The sequence below is a fragment of the Podarcis vaucheri genome (assembly GCF_965113315.1).
Source record: "Podarcis vaucheri genome assembly, chromosome: 9".
NCBI lineage: Eukaryota > Metazoa > Chordata > Lepidosauria > Squamata > Lacertidae > Podarcis > Podarcis vaucheri.
The window spans coordinates 12,210,854-12,228,925 of NC_138767.1; the positions used below are offsets into that span (position 1 = coordinate 12,210,854).

Below are 18,072 nucleotides of genomic sequence, written 5' to 3' on the forward strand. Positions count from 1 at the left end.
TGTGCTTCATGTCAGTATAGTCATACCTTGGGTTACAGCCGCTTCAGGTTGAGTTTTCTCAGGTTACGCACCCGCCAAAACCCGGAAGTACCAGAATGGGTTACTTCCAGGTTTCAGCGGTCGCACGTGCACAGAAGCACTAAATCACGCTTCGTGCATGCGGCGAATCGCCACCCGTGCATGCGCAGACGCACCGCTGTCTGCTAAACCACATTTTGAAGAGCACCCCAAAATTTACAATTACTGGGGCATCCCAACTTCTTTTCCAAAGATTAGTCTATGATATCACTGAGGAAAACAGCAGATACTGTTCTACAGAAAGGGAGGGGGGAATCAAGTAAAAATCCATGTTTAAATTATAACACATACATCAGTGCAAGGACACAGAACATGTTGCACATACAGTAGACATAATATATTTTCAACTTATAATGTTACATCTTGGAATGAGAATTTGTCACGGGAACCGCACATGCATACTGGGGGATGTTTCCTGGCAATTTCTGAAATTTGTTTATCAGTAGTTTGAACAAATTTGATTTGTTCTATTGTGGCCAACAACAAGAGTTCACCAAGCTATTTGGCTGCTGGTGACCTCTTCCATGGTCTTTGGCATGACTGCTAAACTTATTGCCTCTTAGCATGTGAAGGGAAAAAGAACAACAGCTTTGGGTGCTGCCTCTGAAATTGGCGTACAATGATAAGACTGAAATAAAATAAATAAATAAAATTAATCAATTTCAAAAGACTGCAAGTAATCTCATGATCAGCCTCCTGCAGCCAGTGAGGTAGTGGGGACGGTCAGCCTCTGCAGAGTTTTTTTTTTTTTTGGGGGGGGGGACCAAAAGTAAATGGGTCTGTCAGTCACTGGGTTTCCTCATATTTGGGCTGGGAAGATGTACAAAATAGGATAAGGAGGATGAGGGGTCTACAATGTACCATAAATGGGTACTAGGCATAGGGTTTTCTCAGCGATGGTTCCCCATTTGTGGAACATCATTCCCAGGGGAACATAATATAGTTGGGCTAATCAGTTCTGGCTTTTAAATGGGCCTTTTAGAAGATGGGCTGGTTTAAAACAATTTTAAAATGGCTTACATTTCATGGATTGCTCAGTTGGACTTTCCAACTGCTGCTTTAAGTGGTGACATTTTGGTAGCAAATTTAGTTTTATATATTTCTGTAAACAGCATTGGTGGGACTTTTTGTCGTGAACATACACTGTAAACAAAACACGAGAGATCTCTTGGGAAGAAGTAAAAGAAAGTTGATGCCACCAGCAGCAGCCACTATTTCAGAAAAAAAAGTGGAACAAGTTTTGTAGAATGCAGAGTCTTCAATATGTGCAATCAAATTGTGGAAAGCCCTTTCTTCCCAGCATGTGGTGAAATCAGAAGTGGCAGGGTTTAATCCTTCACAAAGGGGCCTCATAAATCATACAGAAAACCAGTATTTTCCTTGCCTGTTACGCAAGTAAAACTACTGCAATTTGAAAAAGTTAGGCATCAACACAGTCCTGGACACCAATGGGAAAATATATTTTTCAAGGAGGTTTTGGGGATTGGAACGCACCTGTTGTATACTTCAAAATGCTCCCTGTTCCTCCACAGTGGTAGGCCACATTCCAGCACCACCCCTTCCACGGAATTAAAGTAGAGCTATTAAATAGCAACTTAAGGGGAGTCAATGCAAAATATTTGGGTCCTCATCACTTTCCTCAATAGGGGCCGTCTGACTTTAGGTCCACCTGTGAGCCTATATAGTGGAGTCCAAATTCAAAGAAGGGGCTTCAGGGCTTCAGGTGCCATAGCACTGCCACATGATTTAACAGCTGTCCCGGTAAGAGAGACTGTTGAGCCCAATACAAGGAAGCTAGGAGAACACAGAATTAATACTGCAGGGAGGAACTGAAATGCTCATTAGTGGAGTATATGCTTTGCATGCAAATATATATATATACCCCAGCTTCAATCCCTGGCATCTCCTGCCAGTTAGGGTACAATTCCAAGTTTAGGCAGACCAATGGTATACTCTGTATAAAGCAGCTTTCTATGAATCAGGAGCAGCAGAAGCACAAGTGAAAAGGGAAGCATGCAGTACTGTCTCCTTTCCAGCTGGTGACCTAAGAGCTCCAGGGCTTTTGTTACTGGCCAGTTTACCCCCAAAAGGACTCCTCTTCCTGAATAGCCAGCTGGAGACCCTTCATGACTTCTGGGCAACCACTGTCTTTTTAACTGTGGCAACAAAAAGGCAAAACCCTTTCCCCACCACAACCCAGTCCATCTTCATCTTCTCCTGCACAGGAAACCGCCATACCTTTGCGTGCTAATGTGCACTATGGTCAGGGCAAGGTTTGCTGTGTCTATACTGCATGATGTAGACGGTAGACTGATGCCACCAGTACAGCATCACTACTGCAAGGATGTGCCATACTTGGTGGCTCGAGCCGAGGTAGTTTAACTGCCCTGTTGGAAAAGAAAAACACACACATTAATTTAGCCTAGAATATTCAGTAGCAGAAGCTCTGGGGGAGTATGTCTTCTATGCGTTGAGACAGTGCTTTGATGCACCAGGGTAGGTTTATTCCAGTGTGACACAAAGTGGTCTGGCTGAGATAAGTCTCCTTCCCAGTCAGAATGTGTGACAGATTCCCAGCATCATAATGTATTGCTGGGAAACAAAATAATATGTGACCTTCTCGAACAATTCTCTTTCCAACAGGGGTGGCATTCCTTTCAAGTTAGCTACCAAGCCACTTAGTGATGTACTGTTAGAAACAAGAGCACTGGGCAAGATGTACCTTTGGGTGTGTTCTGGGAGCTGAATTCTTAGGTAGGTATTTAAAAACTTGTGCATGGAGGCACATGGCATGCTCCTTTATTATACCATACAGCTGGGACCAGCAGCCATGGGGAAGAGATGTAGAGGGCAATAATTGCTCCCACAACCTTTAATTAATAGTGAATGGCCTGTGCCCCGGATAATTCAGCTACCCAAAAAATTCAGCCCTACCTGGGAAATATCTTTCTGGGACTTTAGAAATATAAAAGAGAAACGCTATGGCAGCGATCAAGTACATCACAACCACACGGGGAGCAAATTCCTGAAAGACAAAAGCAGCAGAAAGAGGTTAGCAAGATCCTCATCTATCTTTCTATCTATCTAATACCTGAGAGGCAAGACGGCAATCCTTTTCAACAGATTCCAAATGTTAAGTAGGTCCCTAAAATCAGGGTGCAACCCAGATCTACTAGCTTGATTTTCTTGTTTCTAAGCAAAAGGCACAAACAGAATTTATGCACCTTGAACATTCCTGAGCCACCTTCTCCCCATAGCTTTTCTCCAGAGTCAATTATGTTCCTAAAAAAAGAAGCCAAGGTGGATACACGCTTCTTTTACAGAAGAACTCTCCCACAACAAAGCTCTTCTCTCCACACCCTTCATTATGTCTTTGTAGCTATCAAGCTAACTACCGAGGATCAAGGCTAGTGATGTACACAACTGAAAAACAAACAATGCAATCTAACAATGCAATCTAAGTTTCCATTTCTACTGTTCTTTGCCATCGTGTTTGTTTATAGAAAATGTTCCTTTAAAAAAAGGATAAAGTAAAAGGTGCCATTCCTAAACCAGCCGATCATGAAGTCTTAATAAAGTCAATGGAACTTACTGTATTTTTCCATGTATGAGATGCCTCCATGTATAAGACGACCCCTATTTTTTTGAATCCAAAGTTTAAGGAAACACGACCCTACAGCAGAAGTGGTGGGGGCAGAAAGTTGTTGAACTTTTGTTGGGCAGGTAAAGGTAAAGGTACTCCTGACTGTTAGGTCCAGTCGTGGACGACTCTGGCGCTGCGGCACTCATCTCGCTTTACTGGCCGAGGAAGCCGGCGTACAGCTTCTGGGTCATGTGGCCAGCATGCCTAAGCCACTTCTGGCGATCCAGAGCAGTGCACGGAAACGCCGTTTATCTTCCCGCCCGAGCGGTACCTATTTATCTACTTGCACTTTGAAGTGCTTTTGAACTGCTAGGTTGGCAGGAGCTGGGACCAAACAACGGGAGCTCACCCCGTCACGGGGATTCGAACCGCTGACCTTCTGAACAGCAAGCCCTAGGCTCTATGGTTTAACTCACAGCGCCACACGTGTCCCTTTTGTTGGGCAAGATCACCCTCAAAGTTTCCAGCACCCAGTGGTGTGGAAACTGTTCCCCCTCAGTGGCGGCTGTTGCTGGATGCAAGCAATTGGCAAGAGACTCCCAAGCAGAACACTGAGGCAGAGCACGGGGAAGGCAACTGGGGCAAACTGAGCTAAAGAAGGCAGGAGCAGGCCAGGGACAGGGGTTTGAGGACGAGAGAGAAAAAAAAGGAAAGGAGAGGTAGCTGAGGCAGCTGCTGCTCTTGCTCTGGCGGTCAAGTTGGCAGGGGCCGCAGGAGGCGAGCCAGTCACCAGCATGCAGCCAGCATGGGGAAGAGAGTGAGGGGACAGTGGCAGTAGGGACTGCCTCAGCCTGCCCAAGCCAAAATCCCGGACATTTGTTTAAAAGTGAAAAAACCCCTCCCCTGTATGCCCATGCTCCGTGTATAAGACCCCCCAATGTTTAACTAAAAGTTTAAAGCAGAAAACCTCATCTTATACATAGGAAAATATGGTACTTTGGAGCAAAACCCAGTTAGGTTTGGGATGCAAGCCTGGTGACTCCTTAGCTTACCTGCACAATAGACGCACCAACACCTCCGTTGAGCCAAACCCAGTGGATGGTAGGAATGATTCCGTAACCTGACACAGAGCAAAAGATGACTGAGCGCAGCCTGTGCCACTGCTGAGTGAGGTAACTGGGGTGGATCTGGGCAAAGAATACTGCCAAGATCATAGCAAGGACAGTGATCAAGTATACTTGACGCCAGTACTGGAAAAAGGAGGGAAACAAAATAGGCAGCCACTAAGTGATAAGAATAAAATATTTGCATCAAAATAGAGCAAAACGAAATGAATTTTTCCCAAATTCTGGAATGTGCTCTTTAAAGCAGCCTTTTGCAGCAGAGCTACTAAAGGCACAAAGGTAGCACTGTATTCTCTCTTGGCACATACAATAAAAGTGTGTTTTACATCTAAGCAGCAGAATTATTATTTTTTTAAAAAAATCCAGATTCGATTATTTATTTCAACATGTTTGATTTTGAAGTCCCTGTTGAACAGGGATCTGCCTCAAAATGTGTGGTAGTGTTACAGGCAAGCTTCTTCATTCCTCATTATACAGACTGGAGTAACAACTTAGATTTCTGCATTACAGGGGGTTGAACTAGATTTAGTCGTACCTCCGAAGTCGAATGGAAGCTCCTGCAGCCACGGAACCCGAATAGGACGTTTGGGTTTCAAAGAACATTTGCAAACTGGAACACTCACTTCTGGGTTTGTGGCATTTGGGAGCCAAAATGTTCGACTAGCAAGGCGTTCGACTTCTGAGGTACGACAGTATTATGAACAATAACACACTGTTAAAAATATATAGAAATACTGACAGCTTTTCATACTGAGCACCTGTTGGTCACTTAGTCACTTTTTCCTTGAGAAAATGCTACACATTCCAGGGTTTATACTGGTAGTTAAAATACCTTCCACAGGCAGGACTGATTTTATGCCGATGCTAGCAACTGCAACCAACTATTAGACGCACCTACAATTTTAAGCAATGAACTGCATGATTAACCAAGGCAATCAAATAATCTACTGCAGGATTCTTAAAGAACCGACAATTACTTTGGAGAGCTGTCATTTAATATATAAAAAACACTCCACTCCCTCCTATCAGGAAAGACTGCCTTTAATATTTTCTTTTTCCTTGGAAAAGAAGTTGGAAATATAGTTGAGCTGCCATTATAGAACAGAATGATCTTAAAACATTTCATACCACACAATATTGTGGAAGATCCACTTTAGGAGATACATGGACATTTCTTCAGCTGCCTCTTGTTAAACCGGCTGAGAAAAGTGAGGCTGCTGAGTAGTCTGATTACTTGCATGCAACATACTGTCTCTCTTGGACTATGAAATATAGTACACTTGTTCAGGACAAAAATTTTGCATTTCAAGCTAGAACACTAACCTGACCTCAAAGTCTGTTTTTTAAAAAATTAAAATAGCACATGCATACTATATCTATACCATCTATATATCTTATATACACTTATTTTAAAGCAAGACTAAAACTGCTGAATTTTTCAAAGGAAAGGAGATATACTTTTTATTTGATTTTTATCCATGGGAAAGCTACACCAGTCAACCTGCCTGTTAAACTTACATTATTGCAATAAAATGCGTAAAAGACTCCAGATACATAACAGCCCAGGATACCAATGGAAATTCCTGCATAATCCAGTGCCATCCACCGTCGACCAGTCTTCTCTGAGCGATGACAACAGAAGAGGTGATACCCTACTGAGCAAAGCATACAGACCTATAAAAACATTCAAACAAATTGCATTAATTTCCTCAAAGTCTAATATCTTCAGAGTCAAGCAATAACAACTTTAAAAACAACTGGATTAAATTTAAGGATTTTGGATCTGCAAGAGGAAGATTGGTCTGCTGCTAGAAAAGAATTCTGGTCTGATCTCTGTTACTTAATTGACTAAAAAGGTAGCCCTGATAAATCAGGCAGCAGATGTTTAAAGACTCACATTTTAATACTTCTTCCTTTGGAACTATTGTTTTTACCCAAACACAGATATGCTGCATTGCTATTTTACAACATGATCAAAATGATTTCTTTAGTCAAGTGACACCCCATATATCTTAAGAAGTCTGCTCTTCAAGATACCTCAACCAGAAGTGGCAGAGATCAAACCTTCAGCCTCACCGCAGGTCCCGCTTCAGTACAATCCTATGCATGCTTACTCTGATGCAAAGCCTATAGGCATTACTCCCAGGTGAGCATGAAGAGCTTGTTTTGGCCCTAGTCTCCTGAAGCACCCCAGGCACCTTGGCCTCAACCACTAAAGATGCTTGGCCCCACTGAATACTGCACAAAGCAATGGGGACATTTTTCATTTTGTTAGGAAATGTATATCCACTCTCTCAATGCATTTGCCTCAATCTGGACAGCTTAAAAAACATCACTGCATCTCAAAAAGCCATCAGCCTGAAAAAAATCCATATTGTATGGGGCAAGATGTTCCATAATCTAGTAACAGTCCCCCCTTCCAAACTGCAGTGGAGTGAAACTTGTAGCTTATTCATGGGTTGTTTTGAGCAACTGCTTTTAAATGAGAACAGGAAGCAAAATGCTTACTTAAATAAATACAATGTAAGGCTGAGGTGGCCTGAATGCAGGTTCTCCAACCACCAGTGTCAAGGCACTGTAAGTGGGCTAGAGTTAGCAAAAAGACTCCACAAACCTCAGCTTTTGAGAGAATGCAGACCTTTTTTCCTGTCTGTTGTCCCTGACACAAGCACAAAAAATGTTTGACTGCAATTTACCAAGGGACTTACTTGAAAGCAGAAGAGACAAATAGAACAAATAACAAAATCTTCTCTAGAGGCACTCGCTGAAGGCAACACAGAAGTCATGTCATATATACCCAAAGTGAAGAAGAGGAAGAAGCCCAGTAAGTGACTCCAGATGTTGACTGTTTCATTGGATAAAATGAATAGGCTGGGAAATGGAGAAGAAAACAGTAATGACTATGAGCAAGTCAAAGGAACAATTTTTGTAAATGACACCCTGATCATGTGTTCCAGATTAGATGCTTGCTATATTCTCTATTGCTCTTATGCAAGCTAGTCAGTATTCATCCTGCTCTCTTGCGTGGCTCATTTCCACTAATGCTTGGTTGCATTCATAGAACTTTGCATTCCTTTGCATTCATAGAACTGCAGAGTTGGAAGGGACCTTGAGGGTCATCTAGTCCAACCCCGTGATGCAGGAATATGCAGGTGCCTTTATGGGGATTGAACCTGCAACCTTGGAGTTATCAGCACCACACTCTAACCACCTTAATTTATTGCACTGGCAAAAGTAGCAGGACATCTGGCTCTACTCTTTGAAACAGGGTCAGCAGTTGGGTCAGCAGAGACAAAAGGCTGTATAAACTCTTACAAAGAAGCATATTCAATGAAATCTATGCCCTTACTTTGCTAGCTTCTTTGATTACAGAAAAGCAAGACATTTAGTGCAACAAATGACTTTCAAGTAAAAGTATTAAATCCATCAACCACTTAGGCCTGATGTTGTACTTCAAAGTTGAACCATTTGGATCAATTCCATACCTTTTCAAACATAGCCTGGAAGGTAGGTATGCTCTGTAGCCATCTGTGATGTATGGATTATCCTTAAGGAATACTGGAATCTGCTCATAGGTATATAAGCGAATTCCCCGAGGAACCAAAACCGGCCAGTACTGGTAACTTCCAAGCTCAATGTAATGAGCACTCTTCAGGAGCTTCTGATGCATTCCAGCAGTATTTCACTCACCAATTAAGGCAAGAGTAAAAAATACCTAGTAGTACTGAAGGCCTCTGCTACAGTTTACCTGCAAACACATCAAGACATAGGATAACATCCAACTACACATTTCACCTGTCTATCACAAAGCAGTTCTCTAAAGTTATACAGAGACCTTTCAGCGCCTTATCAGCTCAATATAGGGAGCTAACGAGCAGCAGCTCTTAGTATCTCTTTTACATTTTACATTGTAAACCACTTTGAGGAGTTATATTTAAATCATCAAGTGGCTTATATATTTTTGGAAAGAATATAAAATAAGGTCATCTCCCCCCCCCCCTACATACATCCAACTTGGAGAAGTTTAAAAGTTTCACACTATAGACAAGACTATGTGCCAAGGTATTTTTCTTTTCCTGGGAAGAACATTGAGACAAGAAGGCCTATTGTACAACCCAGAAGTTATAAAGCACAGGAGAAACTTTCACCAATAGAGCCTGCTGGATTGATAAATTGAACCCCAGGCAGCAATTGGATATACTTTTTTAAAAATGCAAATAGGTTTGTTAACAATCCACTGTTTTAACTGCTGAATATCACCACCATCTTAATTATGAAATACATAGGGAGCAAGTCCGGTTTGAACTCTGCAGGTAAACATTGTGGGAGGTCTCACAGCAGTAACACAACTGCCACAATTATAATACTTATATATTTATTTATACTCCACATTCCCCACCCCCCTGACAGGGACTCAAGGTGGCTTATAGATAAAAAATAAGAACAGGCAAAAACATAGAAAACCCCCAAATCAATTAAACATTGACAGAGTTAAAACTATATGGTTTTTTAAATTTATATTTTGCTGGAAAACTTTAGTGGACAAGTGAAGTGAAAGAAATGAAAAAACAAAAAAGATACTTGAAACTGTAATAGGATACAATAGATAGGTATATAAGCAGTGCTTTTTTCTGGGGGTACGTACACCCCTACACATTTTGTGAATCTAAGTTTGGCTTCATTGAGGGGCAGTATTTCAATATGAGTAGGAAAATGAGAGTACCCCTAAACATTTTTCTAAAGGAAAAAAGCACTATATATATATATATATATATATTCATAATAATGATGCTAATAATACCCCTGCCCATCTGACTAGGTTTCCCCAGCGAGTACACAATTGCTAACAAGCCATTGCATTTTTTATAAACGCATTCCAAGCATCCTTACATTCATGCATACACCATTTGCATCTATTAAAACCCTACCAGTGTGACATTTTAATGTATTTTTTAAAATCTTTGTTGGAAGCCGCCCAGAGTGGCTGGAGAAACTCAGCCAGATGGGCTGGGTACAAATAATAAATTATTATTAATTATTATTATTATTATCAGTTAAATGAAGGCAGTTAAATAAGCACCAGCCCTTTCATTTGGGATCATGCAATCCCTCTACGACACAAACATGCACGCGCTTCCCTGGGAGTTAAGCCCCGCTGGAAGAAACCGATGCCGAGCAGAAGACGCGCCTCACCACGCGAGAAGAAAGGCAGGCGGGCCATTGGGAAGGCGGAGGAGTCGCCCCTAGCAACCCGGCCCGCCACACAGCCCTCGCCCCGCCGCTCACCCCGGTCGCCGCCGCCGCCTCAGCAGCCCCAGCCCTCCCCGCATCGCGCCGGGCAAAGCGCCGCTCCTCGCCTCAGCGACGAAGAACGAACGCCGCACCGCGCTGCTCCCACTTCGCCGGCCGGGCCCGCCGCCCCGCCCCCCTCGGACTGCGCCGTCGTCGCGCGAAAGTCGCGTCGCCCGCACGGCGGCAACCAATCAGGCGCCAAAGCCCCGCCTCGTCAGCGGCGCACGTGCCGCGCGCTCGCTCGCTCCGAACCAAACAAACCAAGGGGGCGAGCGGGCGCTTCGAGCCCTGACGTTGCGTAGCGACGGGAGAGAGAGAGAGGGAGGGGGAGAAGAGGGTTAAAGACGAGCGCATGCGTAGTCGAAGGGGAACCGCGGCGCCGGTGGGCACCTGGGGCTTGGGATTTGGAATCCTTTGGGAGACCGGGAGGCGTGGCGGGAAGGGAGCGGCCTGATTGGCTGGTGCTTCTCTCGCTTCTCATCAGTTCCTATTTCACCTGAAGAGAGATGAATGGATGTGGCTGTTAGGGCCGTTAATTTCATATATTTATTTTAAAATTCTTCTTCTTCTTCTTCTTCTTCTTCCACCAGTCGGTTCCTATTCACCTGAAGAGAGGTGAATAGCCATGGTAAAGTTAGGGCCGTTAATTTCATATATTTATTTTTAATTTGTATTTGTTGTTGTTGTTATAATTATAATTGTTGTTTAGTCGTTTAGTCGTGTCCGACTCTTCATGACCCCATGGACCAGAGCACGCCAGGTACTCCTGTCTTCCACTGCCTCCTGCAGTTTGGTCAAACTCACGCTGGTAGCTTCGAGAACACTGTCCAACCATCTCGTCCTCTGTCGTCCCCTTCTCCTTGTGCCCTCCATCTTTCCCAACATCAGGGTCTTTTCCAGCTGGTCTTCTCTTCTCATGAGGTGGCCAAAGTATTGGAGTCTCAGCTTCAGGATCTGTCCTTCCAGTGAGCACTCAGGGCTGATTTCCTTCAGAATGGAGAGGTTTGATCTTCTTGCAGTCCTTGGGACTCTCAAGAGTCTCCTCCAACACCATAATTCAAAAGCATCAATTCTTCTTTATGGTCCAGCTCTCACTTCCATACATCACTACTGGGAAAACCTTAGCTTTAACTGTACGGACCTTTGTTGGCAAGGTGATGTCTCTGCTTTTTAGCAGAGGTATTATTATAATACCCTGCCTTTTTACTTGGCTGGGACTCAAACATTTTATTTTATACTATAAGTATTTCCTGTAATATTTTTGAAATATACTCAGAGTCGCAAAGTGATTTCATGCTCTTTATTCAGCTCATAGTGGTGAGGAGGAATGAATGGAAGTCCCCTCACAGTATCTGCTTTATATACATTATTTACACAATGGGCTGCACATGATTGGCTAATTCCGGAATTCTACTGTAAGCCAATCAGGTTGTGGATTCACTTCTATCTGGAGCAGGATTGGGTGGTTCCTGCCAACCAGTCATACTGCTGCATTGTTCTAGGACCAATCAGACTGCTGCATTCTGAATCCTATTGTTCTAGGACTAATCAGACTGCTGCAATTTGGATCCTATTGAACTCAGTACATAACAATTTTACTATAACCTAGCAGTGTGTAATGAAGTAAAATAAATGATTTCCATGAAAAGGCATGCAGCTGAGAGGCTCTGAGCCCTAATTCTCCTGTCCTCACCTTCTTTTACCTGGGCACTTTTGTCAAAGCTGAGCTCCAGTATTGGGGGTGAACCTCCAGGCCTCCACACAGAGCCATCTTTCCTATTGGGCTTACTGGTGTGTTGCGCCAGGGCTCCGGCCTCTCAGGGGCGCCCTAGCGAGTGGGGGAGCTGTGCGGCTTTGCCGACGGCCTCCCCTTTCCCTGCATGCCTGCCAGTTGTGCCCCATCAACCATATGGTTGGTGGGTGTGCATTTTCCTTCCCAAGCCTCTGCAGGAGGAGAGTGATCCCTGCAGAGGCTTGGGAAAAGGTTGACAACTCAGGGAAACTGTGTGTGTGTGTGTGTGTGTGTGTGTGTGTGTGCCTGAGGGATCTTTGCACCACGGCGCCGGATATGCTTAAGACTGCCATACGTCTGCATGTAAGAATTCCACATCAGCTCCTGTTTTATATGTGAATAGATAGATGGGACATGGAGTAAACAAATTTGGTGGCTGCTGTTGCATAAGTTCAGCTTTAGGATTCTAGCAATACTTTTAAAATAATGCCTTCTAAAGGGACAGGACTGGACTGGAAATAATGATAATAATATCTTAAAGGGCATAAGATGCACCCCTTGTTTCCAAGCAGAGATCTTCCCAGCACCCCGATGCCCTCTGGTTTTATCATGGAGGATAAAACTATTGATGGCTATGAATTATGATGATATTGTTATTATTTAGACATGTATACTGCCCTTCATGGGACGCAGGTGGCACTGTGGTCTAAACCACTGAGCCTAGGGCTTGCCGATCAGAAGGTCAGCGGTACAAATCCCCGTGACGGCGTGAGCTCCCGTTGCCCGGTCCCAGCTCCTGCCAACCTAGCAGTTCGAAAGCATGTCAAAGTGCTAGTAGATAAATAGGTATCACTCTGGCAGGAAGGTAAACAACATTTCTGTGCACTGCTCTGGTTTTGCCAAAAGTGGCTTAGTCATGCTGGCCACATGACCCGGAAGCTATACACCGGCACCCTCGGCCATTAAAGCAAGATGAGTGCCGCAACCCCAGAGTCGTCCGCGACTGGACTTAACGGTCAGGGGTCCCTTTACCTTTATACTGCCCTTCATCCAAAGATAGGGAAACTCCCAGAGTCAAAGGTAGTAGGCTGCTGAACAATAGGCAGTAGTAGGCAGCAACTGCTTTCATGCCTTTTTTGTATGTTTCCCAGAGGCATTTGGTGGCTTATAGTGGGGAAAAGGATATTGGACTGCTACATACATGACATATATTTAAAGTAACTGCATCAAAGAAGAACCCTAGGAGCTGTTAAGGCTGCTTGGAATTGTAGGGCGAATGACAGTTCCTAGGATACTTGGGGAGAAGCAATGTGCTCAAAATGCTTGGTGTGTACCCAGCCTAAATTGGTCTGAACCCAGCTGGTATCTTTGTCTGTTTTGATCTGGGAGATTTTCTGAGCATAGAAGTTGCTTCTAAATATGGATCACTATAACACCAATATAATTACCTGGGTACACGGGGACATCCTTCCCATGCTCTCTGTATTTCTCTCATTTGGCAGCAAAAGCGGTTCCCCCCCATAAGACTCAACCCCAAATGAGAAAACTCTTTCCCTACCCAATCCACACCCCGACCCAGCATGGCACAGAAAACCTGGATATGAAATAAAAAGATGGAAAGACAGCTGCCAAGGGCCAGATGTTGTGGCCTTATAAATTGCAATTAAATTATGCTGCCAGCTATGCTACATAACCCACCAGTTTTTATATTCTGCCATACTGTATCATCTGGTGCCACCATTCTGCCAGTTCCAGCCACATAATGACGACTTTCAGATATTTCCTGCAATCAATCACACACTTACTTCCCCTCACCATGTGAGTGTTTTGAAAATGTCCTATTATGTTCCCCGCTCCCCGCTGATGATGACTTAAGAGTTTTTCCACATCGCCATTTGCAACAGCATCTTCCTGCTCTGTTAGTTCATATACTATGTGAAATACACACCCTTCTACAGCATCTACTCAGTCTGTGCAGTTCCTGTTTGACACAGTGACTGGGGCTGGGCAATAGCTGTTTTTCAACATTGTGATACATCGTCAGCTAAACATTGTGATGAGGGACGTGGGTGGCGCGGTGGTCTAAACCACTGAGCCTCTTGGGCTTGCAGCTCAGAAGGTTGCTGGTTCGAATCCACGTGACGGGGTGAACTCCCATTTCTCTTTCCCAGCTCCTGCCAACCTAGCAGTTCGAAAGCATACCAGTGCAAGTAGATAAATAGGTACTGCTGCAGCGGGAAGGTAAACTGCATTTCTGTGTGCTCTGGCACTTGTTATGGTGTCCTGTTGCACCAGAAGCAGTTTAGTCATGCTAGCCACATGACTAGGAAAGCTGTCTGTGGGCAAACACTGGCTCCCTGGACCTGAAAAACGAGATGAGCACCTCGCCCCATAGTTGCCTTTGACTGGGCTTAACCATCCAGGGGTCCTTTACCTTTACCATTGCGATATACAGTGGTACCTCGGGTTAAGTACTTAATTCGTTCTGGAGGTCCTTTCTTAACCTGAAACTATTCTTAACCTGAAGCACCACTTTAGCTAATGGGGCCTCCTGCTGCCACCACGCCGCTGGAGCACGATTTCTGTTCTCATGCTTAAGCAAAGTTCTTAATCTGAGGTACTATTTCAGGGTTAGCGGAGTCTGTAACCTGAAGCATATGTAACCTGAAGCGTATGTAACCTGAGGTACCACTGTACTGATATACAGTAGTACCTCAGGATGCGAATGGGATCCGTTCCGGAGCCCCGTTCGCATCCTGAACAGAATGTAGGACGCAATTGCACGTCTGCGTGTTTTGCCGCTTCCGCGCATGCGTGTGACATTTTGACCGTCTGCGCATGCACAAGCGGCGAAACCCGGAAGTAACAGTAAGAGCTGTTTGACAGTGGAGCAGTTTCCCTTGGGAGGCGGTGGAGTCTCCTTCCTTGGAGGTTTTAAAGCAAAGGTTGGGTGGCTATCTGTCATGGATGCTTTAGTTGAGACTTCTGCATTGTAGGGGGGTTGGACTAGATGGTGTTAGGGTCCCTTCCAACTCTACAATTTGATGATTCCCCTGCTCCCCAAAACCACGTGAGCTGGAGGAGAGTCTGGATGAGATGACTCTGAGAAGCTGGGGTATAGTCGGCGTTGAACCTGGTGCCCACATTTATGAGTGAAGCTGAAAAAACTTGACAGGTCTTGGACAGAACCTGGAACTTACAGTTTTACCGGCCACTCAGAATCTACTTTGTAACCTTGTCTTAAACTTAACAATTCCCTTTACAGTACATTACCATTTGCCAAAACTTAGTTTTCCTCATGCTTTCCAGCAGATGTCACTATGTCTCTGCATAATTTCCATTGGAAGTAGTGCTTTCACTGATAGAGGAACAGAAGGGCTGCCCTGGTTGTCCCTGTTCTCAACAAAGGCCACAAAGAGAGTTTTGTTGTGGCTTTCTAAAAACTACCAGACTTATTGCGGCAGAAGCTATACAGTATATCAGGCATAGGCAAACTCGGCCCTCCAGATGTTTTGGGACTACAACTCCCATCATCCCAGCTAACAGGACCAGTGGTCAAGGATGATGGGAGTTGTAGTCCCAAAACATCTGGAGGGCCGAGTTTGCCTATGCCTGCTATATATCTATGCATGAGTCTAGATTAAAAAACAATGCAAGCAATGCGAAGGAAACTTGTAGAAATCAAGCTCCAAGCTCTCTTCCCCACTGGTCTTCCAGGACCAGTAGAGGCATAATGTGTGAGGCGCAAAGGCAGACACGCAGGCATTGGCTCAGATTCCTTGAGAAAAAACTGGGAGAGGAGGAGAAATAGGCAGCTGTGGGAAGGCAGGAACCTTCAGTCTCCGCAACTGCTTCATAGGGGTAAAACCTACCAAAGAAGAGTTGCTGTGTTCATTAGGCTTGACACTCTGGTGGAGATCCTGTTTTTCTAATAACTTCACCTACTATGGGTGATCTACTGCTGGCTTGCTCCTGACATGCCACCAGGTCCATGCAGATCATACTGGAGTAAGGGGACCCAATGGTCTAACTTGGTATGTAGCAGCTTCTTCTCTTAAGTATAGTTCAACATAGGCTGTGCTCCTGCTCCACCCTGCTCACCCAACTTGTATATCAGGAATGAAATGGATGTTGCCAAACAACTGTGGCATTGCTGATGCCAGTGAATTTATGAAGGGTGCTTCTCAAATTTCCCTTTGGTTGGGCAAGAAGCGAGCCTTGAAAGTGGTCCATTAAGGTGATGGGGCACTGCCCCACCAAACTCAGTGTGCCCCCAGGCAGCCCCCTATCCCTGTGTTGACATTTCCATTCCACCTTAAGGAACAGACATGGGATTGTTACGTGTCACATGTCTGTTTACATTCCAGCACAGTATGCTGGGAACTTCCGTTGTGTGTATTGCTTTTGCTTTTAGCTGTTCTCTCTGAGACGACATGAGAGAGAGAGACAACATGTTTCTTTGTCCTGATTTATGATTAATAAATCTGTAGTTGTAGTATGCTTCCACAAGCCTCACGCCTATTCTGTGCGCGCAGTTCGATCTGCTGATAGTGTGCCCTGGCTGTGAAGCCCGGGTCGCTGATTTACGTCGGAGCAGAGTTGATGGTCTTTGCCTGGGTCGGTGAATGGAAACGGCTGAGCTGGGGCTTGCCAGCTGGCCTCCAGGCCCTCTGCATGCCGACCACCTGCCTGTCTTACTGGCAGCCAGTCCAGGGGGTGTCATTACCTGCCAACTTCCTCCTCCTCCTCAGTCTCAGTGTTGGCCCTTGGAGGACTCAGCAGGGAAATGGATAAGGATGAAACTAGAATTAGTTGCCTCTGCCTGCCATTGGATCTGGCACCACCGACTGTTGGGCTCCCTGCCTTCTGCCCCACCTGTCCTCACCAGCACCCGCCACCCCTGGAAAGGGGCATTCGTGATGCTTTTAATAACTGTGGACTGAGTTTGAATGCTACCTCTGTAGAATGATGGCTTTCCTTTCAGTTCTGCATGGATATCTTTTAACTCTACACATTATGGGGCTGTCTATAGCAAGCTGACATTTTCTCCTGATGCATCTCCCCAAGGAAGCTGAGGTCGGGGGGGGGGGGGAAGAAGAGCCCTTCAGATGCTCCTCTCTTGAACAGAGCTGAAATTTCAGAGGGCAGCTGGATTTGCTAATATTCTGTGTTTCGACACACTGAGTGTGAGGCGCAATTATGGGACATGAGGCAGAACAGCTTGCTCGATTGCCATTGTATTAACTCCACAGAGCTGATGGTAGTTTTAAAAAATGGGCTTGCTCGCAGACTAAGCCAATATATAGGGTCTGGAAGGTAAATCCAAGCCAACTGTAAATTGTGCCATAGTATCTTTCTAATTCATGGAGCCATGCCCTCTACCCCAAAATGCTCTCTTGTTTTAAATCACTTTGGAATTATTACGTTGGGAAGAGGAGGCCATTTGTTTGTGCAGCATTAATAGAAATAACACCACCCACAGTTTGCAGTGAGGCTGTGTGCTGTCACCCCCATTGGCTGGCTCAGATTTATTTTGCTGGCCATTAGGCTTAATGACAATTGTCCTTTTATGTTAAAGTGTGATCTAGTGCAAAAACAAGCACATTCGCAATGGTTTCTGGATAATTGTCTGGGAAACAGGGCTGGATTCAACATTTTATAGACGAAGGCGAATTCTTAAAGGAAAAGACAGTTCTGCAGTGATGGTGATGAGTCAGTCAGCAACACTCAACAGTGATAGGGTTGTGGTACAAGACATCTGGTGGCACCAGGTTGGGAGAGGTGGTTGTAGCCTATAGACCCATCTCCTTAACCCTGCCCCATAATGATTTGGGAGGGCACTGAGCTGGCTACCGCTGACTTGGAGTTTCTTGTGGTTTTCAAGTAGCGCAGGAAGGACACAATCTTTAGCATCTTCCATGCCTGTATGCCTCTTTCTGTAAGCATTCATGCAATGGCATAGCGTGCAGCCACAGGGGCAGTTGACCTGGGCGCAAAATTGTTAGGGGCACAAAATTCCAACTCCCAGTGCTGCCTCAATACAGCTGCATGCTTCCATTGCTGGGCTCTGTTGAAAATGCTTCTCCATGCGAACCAGGAAGTGACCTCTCCAGGCAACAAAATGACTCTTATTTTCTTATCTCTGTGGCTATGATTTCCTGGGTGATGCAGACGCAGTTAGGCACTTGAATGCACATGCATACTCCATCCATTCCCTCTCTCCCACCCCTCTGCGCAGCCCTGGGTGCTGGCAACCCATGCTA

The 18,072-nt window shown here is 44.9% G+C and overlaps 1 protein-coding gene across 1 annotated transcript; it reads right to left on the minus strand.

Moving 5' to 3' along the window:
• Window positions 1–833: 833 nt before the first annotated feature.
• PAQR3 (progestin and adipoQ receptor family member 3) lies at window positions 834–10,225 on the minus strand. Its single transcript, XM_082238430.1, has 7 exons — window positions 10,072–10,225; window positions 8,271–8,533; window positions 7,494–7,656; window positions 6,304–6,459; window positions 4,714–4,911; window positions 3,013–3,103; window positions 834–2,465 (listed from the first exon to the last, which is right to left on the minus strand). Exons 2-7 carry the CDS (start codon window positions 8,453–8,455, stop codon window positions 2,326–2,328), a joined length of 933 nt encoding a protein of 310 aa, XP_082094556.1. The 5' UTR covers window positions 8,456–8,533; window positions 10,072–10,225; the 3' UTR covers window positions 834–2,325.
• Window positions 10,226–18,072: the final 7,847 nt, after the last annotated feature.